This window comes from Melanaphis sacchari, unplaced genomic scaffold (genome assembly GCF_002803265.2).
Source record: "Melanaphis sacchari strain LSU unplaced genomic scaffold, SCAv2.0 Contig73_pilon_pilon, whole genome shotgun sequence".
Classification (NCBI taxonomy): domain Eukaryota; kingdom Metazoa; phylum Arthropoda; class Insecta; order Hemiptera; family Aphididae; genus Melanaphis; species Melanaphis sacchari.
In genome coordinates this window covers 255,285-262,272 of record NW_020271525.1, presented here as the reverse complement: position 1 = coordinate 262,272, position 6,988 = coordinate 255,285, and the positions used below count along the sequence as shown (strand labels likewise).

At 28.2% G+C, this 6,988-nt stretch overlaps 1 protein-coding gene across 1 annotated transcript; it reads left to right on the top strand.

Annotated features, from left to right (window-relative positions):
- Positions 1-380: 380 nt before the first annotated feature.
- LOC112600969 (15-hydroxyprostaglandin dehydrogenase [NAD(+)]-like) lies at positions 381-6,988 on the top strand. Its single transcript, XM_025348338.1, has 6 exons — positions 381-1,068; positions 2,808-2,931; positions 4,384-4,490; positions 5,840-6,013; positions 6,588-6,745; positions 6,806-6,988. The coding sequence occupies exons 1-6, from the start codon at positions 976-978 to the stop codon at positions 6,918-6,920; spliced, it is 771 nt and encodes a 256-aa protein (XP_025204123.1). The 5' UTR covers positions 381-975; the 3' UTR covers positions 6,921-6,988.

Genomic DNA, 6,988 nt, shown 5'->3' with positions numbered 1-6,988 from the left:
CATTTATTCGACATCAGTATAATCATTTTTTTTTCTTTTTATTATTTGGTAAATCATACGTTATTCTAAGCCCGCGGTAGACCTCTGTAGCAATCGGAGACAGTTTTAAGCTATGTCAATACCTATACCTACGAAATCACTTGTAATTTACAAGTGACCAGTAGGTAGGTACCTACGTATAATTTCACAAAGCCGTCGTCGAGTTCGTGACTTATTATTTTTTCCGACCCCTTTGAAAACGGATTCTAGGGTGTGTTGCTGGCGTGAAAATGTCCCCGAGAGGGGTTTTTCATCACACGTAGCGCTCCCCACGGCGGCGCGAAACTCCTGCTGCCGGCGACGCATTTTCATCACGCCGGACAATAGTCCGTATAGTCGGCGCCGGCGTGGGCGTCGTTTGCAAGGGCGAGGCCGTCATCAGCGGTCGTATTTGTTTACTATATAAACGACGATATTATTATCATCTCGTCGTACCGCGCCAAAATCGTTTTCCATAACCGTTTTATTTTATTTTTATAATTTTTGTATTTTCAAAATTCGTACATCACGGCTCCCCTTCCGATTCAACATCAACAATTATTTTTAGCCGCGGGTTCCGTTGGTCGCATACACCTCGATCGGTGACACAATAATAATTCGCGTACGTGTACAGTCCTATATACGCCCTGTTCAGTAATGATGTGCCGCTGCGACGTGCCCGACAACGTCAACGACACTGCCGCGTGACGACGTATCGCGGTTCTTCGTGACCAATATTGGTGTATACCGCACACTCGTGCGGCGCGTATGTTGGGTTACCGCAAGTTTATACGTAGTTTTTTGTATTTCATTGTAATAACCCGAACACTCGATAACATTGTAGATCGAAATTATTGTACGAAGTGCCCGCGGTATACGACAAACGCGTATTAGGTGCCAAAATTGTTATTATCATAGTATTATATCTCTCGCAACCGGACCGCAGTCCTGCGATCGATGGACATCAAGGGTAAGGTCGCCATGGTTACAGGCGGGGCCGCCGGCATTGGCCGCGCGTATTGCGAAGAGCTGCTGAAAAACGGAGCCAAAGTAAGATTTCATTTAATTGTATGACTTGTATGACAGTTGTTTACTATTTTGTACAGTTGATGCCACCGGTGGTAGATACGGAAGCTCATTTATGTTTCGGGCGCTATAAGTTCTGCACATAAAACTTTATCATCGTCGTGATAGTGATATACTCAGTGTTCCCGTTTAGGATCTATCATGCTCAAAGTCGGGTATTGAGTAGAACTTCGTTTTACCTTGCAACTTAAATACCCTCACTCATATTTTATTGATTGAACGTTTACGTAGACAACCAACGAATACGAGTAAAATACATAAAAAAAATAAATAAATATTAGATTTGTTTAGTAACACTATTTAAAATATTTAAAAATAAATATGTGAAAGATAAAAATTATACAAAACTTTTTAAGTAATAAAAAGTGCTTAGTATTTAATTAATAATACCCAATTGTTATTAGTTTACTATTTTTTTTTAGTTTTTGTGCAATTATATCATATGAATGATAAAAATATACAAAACATTTGTATACGATAGAGAGACTTAATTAATATGATTTTAATATAAAAAAACATAATATACATACAACATAAATGTAGTACCTACACTATTTAATTTGTCATTCTAATTTTGTTCTTGGATTAATTCCTCAGGATCGCCAATAACTACATTGTTGTGTACACAATATTACAATATTTATTGTAATAAAGTCAGTATCCATATTTTAAAATAATCGTTCCGTATATTTTTCTGTACAATAATAATTGATAACTCAAATAAGCTACTATAGCTTACTAAACAATAAATTTGTATTGAGTATGTCGCTATATAAGCACATTTAAACAAATTTACAATACGACTACATGTTTACAGATCTGTACTCTACACGTTTTTAATTTGTACCTACTGCACATGGGTCTTTAATTCGCTTATCACTCATCCCCCTCTAATAATTATCACATGATTGATTATAATAAATAAAGCTCATATTACCCTTAATTATTTCTTCGAACAGAAGAGTTCAGAATATAATGACCAATGTTATAGAAGTATAGGCATTATCTTAGCTGTAAATAACCATAGTCAATGTTTGATGCACATCTGTGTAACATATGTTTTAAGTTAAGACTTTTAACTGGATGATTATAAGTTAACTAATAAATTCTACCTGATCTATCTCAGTATTACCTGAAGGATGTATGTAAGTTTTCCTGAGTCTGTTATATCTTCGTGTATACATAATAAATTCCATCATTATAATTTAATGTTTATAATAATACAATAAGCTATTATTGAAGTCAACATATGAGTACTAACAAAATATTAGGTAACAAAAACATTGGTGAAATTGAAAATAAATTTTAATTTAATTTTCATAATTTGTATAATATGAATATTTAAATTGAAAAAAAATATTAAAACAACTCAGTAAAGTTAATACACCTATCTCCTTTAGGTAAACATATGTTGACTCGAGAAAGTTTACATATTTGTTTTGTACGGTTTATATAATATTGAACTGAGAGAGTTTATTATTGGAGATTTTACTAATTTTAAAAATCGGAAAATTTACCTTATAATAGGGAGAATTGACCATTACCTTTTAACCTGAATCTACACGTTTATAATATTTAAATTACAATAAAGTTGTCATACTTTAAGAAATAACGTTATATCTTCAACACTGCTACGAGTACATTGATATATTTAAGTAAATCTAAGTTTATAATGTATATTTATTTATGTATTACGTATCCAGGTTTCCATATGTGATATTAATGAAGAAGTTGGCGTCAAATTGGCCGACCTATTAGGTGCCAAATTTGGAAACGTCAAAGTAATATTTTGTCCATGCGACGTCACCGATTATCCACAGTTTCAAGGTAATAACTTACAATACAATTATGAGCAAAAAAAAAGCAATATATATGTTTAGATGTAGTGTCATTATTACGGCAATTTTGTTAAAGATGACTTAAATAAATACAAAAATTGTGTAGAATTTACATAACTACGTATAATATTGTAAATTTACTTATAATTATTGATTTAACCTTTTTTTATTATAGGATAACCTATACTAATCATTAGTCAAAATTTACTAAAATTAACGATAATGTAATTATTAAAGAACAATAATAATTAATAAAATATTATAATATTAAACGGAGAACCATTTAAAAAAAATAATTATAATTATTTTGGTTTGTATAAACTTACAAATTTTATTTCTATAAATTTTATTTATTCAAGAAAATATATTAAAAATGAATTATTGTTTTTTACAATATTCAAAAAATTTATATGAGAGTACATACAGATTGATCGAAGGTGGGATACAAGGAATAGCATCTCTCCACTATTTTAAATTTTAATTTTCCCTCCCACCACATCAAAAAACATAACATCTACCCTTAAAAAATGTATTTTTTAAAAGAATATGCTTTGTAGTATAGTTTTGATAAAAACGGCCATGTAATGTTGACTCTAGAAAAGTACTTTAATTTAATACGATACATTTTATATTTATTATTACAATCTAATTGTATCCATTATCAATTTGAAAGTATATTATTAATTTACTTATATTATTAGCAATTTTACAATATATTACACTTCTGATTTTTTTAATATTTTGAGGTATGAAAGTATTTTATTTTATCATTTTAATTTATTTTTTTAATCATAAACTTAAAAATTATTTTTTGTTATCAAATTTATGTATTTTGTAATTTAATTGCCTACCTTTGAACATTTTATTATTTAATTAATTATGTTAAAATATATTGTACTTTCACAATGCTGCAAACTTACTGTCTCAATTATTATATTAAAAAATATATTATATATCTATAGTTATAATTTATGCTTTTTTATAAAAATATGATAATATGATACATTATATTGAATAATAAAAGAGAGAAATATTTTGTCTGATTAGCTTTCATGTCTATTAGGAAGATATCTTAAGATAGACATGATTTTGATCTTGATTTAGAGGTTTTTTCGCCGATTTTACATTAACTTGATATTTATATTGCTATAGGTAGAGCCGTAAAAGATAGAGTAATCCCGCGTCGTTATGAAATTTTTTATTGTACACGCAAAGAGCCTTAAATCCAGTATCTCGGGAATTAATTTTGAAAAATTTGTGATTTTTTTTTTTTTGTGTAAGATTTAGTTGTCCATAGTTTTTTTTTTTTTTTTACTATTATTATTTACAATAAGATGTTCCTAGCTATTGTTATATATTTTTTACTTAACCTAAGAAAGTTAGTACATAAGTATAAATTTAAATCTAATTTTATATGTGACATATGCTTTATTATTTTCAGATGCGTTCCGAAAAACTATAGCAGCTTTTGGTGGACTTGACATAGTGGTTAATAACGCGGGTGTGTTCAACGACCGATTCTGGGAATTCGAAGTGGATGTGAACTTGGTAATACGGTATACCTTACTATTTTTATTAATATTATTATTATACATGTGGGAGTTCATAAATTATTTTTTTTATGCTTTAATATATTTATTGACTTTGGAACAGTTAGAACTATATATACCAAACATTAAAATTTAAAACTGTTAACTAATTATGATTTATGGTTAATGGTAATTATATTTAATTTAAATGCTAAGTTGATTAGCAGATATTAAAAACAAACTAAATGTAGATACAATTATATAAGATATAAATAAATTTTCTTAATTAAACATTAAATTATTATATACTTAATAAATAAATAATAAACGGTTTTAGCATAATATTATACTTAAGTACTTAACTAATGATTATTTTAAATGAATTTAAAAATCGTTTCATTTCAAATTTTATTTATTTAAAAAAAGAAACCTGAAAATATGTTTTAAACCACTATCTCAATACAACAATTAATTATTAGCTGTGAGATCGTGATAAATTTATAATATAAGTAATTATAACTAAACTATTCGTTAAAAATTTTGAATTAGACAGAACTTTAAAATTGTAGCACAAAGGAATAAATATAGTATATATTACATATGAAATAGTATAACTAATATTATAAATATTTAAAATTCTAGCAGTTTCGCAATACCACCCCTATTGACTACATTTACAATTTACAAAAATATGCGGGAAATGTTAAACATATACGATTATGCAGTCACGCACGTATTTTTTTGGGTTCGATGACCACCACGCCTTATTACACTTTTCTCATTTTTTTCTTAATTTGTAAAATTCGAAATAAATAACTGTTATTAGTTATTTATTAACTGCTAAAATCAAAATTGTTTTATTTCAAATAAAACATTTTTCTTTACTTTTTAAGGAAATAACATTTGACGCTTGACAGTGATACATTGAAAGCAATCAATAAGAATAACTATATAATTATGTATTATTGAGCTACCATTAATAACTACTTTTAAGCAGAAAAAAAGAGTTCTACTAATTTAAAACAACTAGTAAACTAGTCCAATACTTCAGAAATGTATTTGTTTACCCCTACATGTAAAAAATCATAATTCTTAAATTATCTATTTGCGCGTTTAGTTAATTTTTTACCCCTTCCCCACTCCAACTATGAAAAAACAAATAATTTTCAAACTTTGTTTTTTCTTATCATTAATGTGACAAATTCCTGACTCTTAACTAATCTCTTCGCGGATTTTTTTTTTTTTTTTTGTATGCACAAAAACATAAACAAACGAAAAATAATAATTTTTTTTTAATATATTGTAAACTTGTGGTTTTATAAAGAAAAAGATAAGATAATAAATTTAAATTTATTGTATATAACATAGAATGGTGTCATCAGAGGCACATTACTGGCCATGCAACTCATGGGCAAGGACAAAGGAGGTCGTGGTGGCACAGTGGTCGTAACTTCGTCTACAATGGGTTATAAACCATGTCCCAGCATGCCAATCTACACGGCGACCAAACATGCCCTAATTGGTTTCATTAGGTCATTTGGGGTGAGTTGTATAATATACATTATATGCACCTACCTATATAATACGAGTATATATAATATTATATTTTTTGTAAAATATACTATTACAAATATTTATTGGGTAATTTAAAATTGTAACCGCAATACATTGATTAATGGCATAAGGCAATAACTATAATTATATTTCCATTAAAATGTATCTTATTACATTAAACCAATTATGTTTCGAAAATTAAAATAGCTATTATAAATAAAATAATATTACCTTTTTGTTATAATTATATATCATAATAGTAATAGCACTAAGTATAAAAATAAAACTAATGTTCATTTTAGATTTTTTGTTAAATTATAGTATTAAATTTACTTTTTATGTACTGATTTTCATTATAAATTCGACTATATTTTAGTCATTAGTAACCTAGTTCACATTTAATTCACATTTTAAAACTAGTTTTAATATTAGTTAAAATTACCTATCAATTTGTACCTTAATATCACTAAATAGTACACAGTATTGTAGTGTATTTTATTCATGAAATTGTATTACTATAGATATTGACGATATTGTTCTTTCACTACTTAATACATTTTAGGATCCTTACCACACGAACTTAACAGGGATTCGAGTGATCGCTTTATGTCCAGGAATGACTCTGACTGATGCTATACCCGAGGATGTTAAACTGGCGTTATTATCACCCAATTTTATACATCTTTGGGATAAGGATGTTGCATCACAAGCACCCCAAGCGTATGTTAATCATCAACGAAGTATATAAACTGTTTAAGAAAATATTTACGATTTTTTTAGAGCCCAAAGTGTGGGACGTGCGCTAATTCACGTGTTACAGAAGGCTCAAAGTGGTTCGGTTTGGGTGGCTGAAAACAATAAATCAGCCAAAGAAGTTAAGTTCCCTAACTTTTAATTTTAAGCACCATCTGCCAATCGCTTTTTAAAATAATTGTTTTGTTTTTTAATGTTTAAACTATTATC

Bases quoted from the DNA above. Each gene is read 5' to 3' on its own strand.
- LOC112600969 (XM_025348338.1), top strand. From the start codon at position 976: ATGGACATCAAGGGTAAGGTCGCCATGGTTACAGGCGGGGCCGCCGGC. The intron at 1,069-2,807 runs GTAAGATTTCAT...TTACGTATCCAG, and splicing joins TGCTGAAAAACGGAGCCAAA to GTTTCCATATGTGATATTAA. The intron at 4,491-5,839 runs GTAATACGGTAT...TATATAACATAG, and splicing joins TCGAAGTGGATGTGAACTTG to AATGGTGTCATCAGAGGCAC.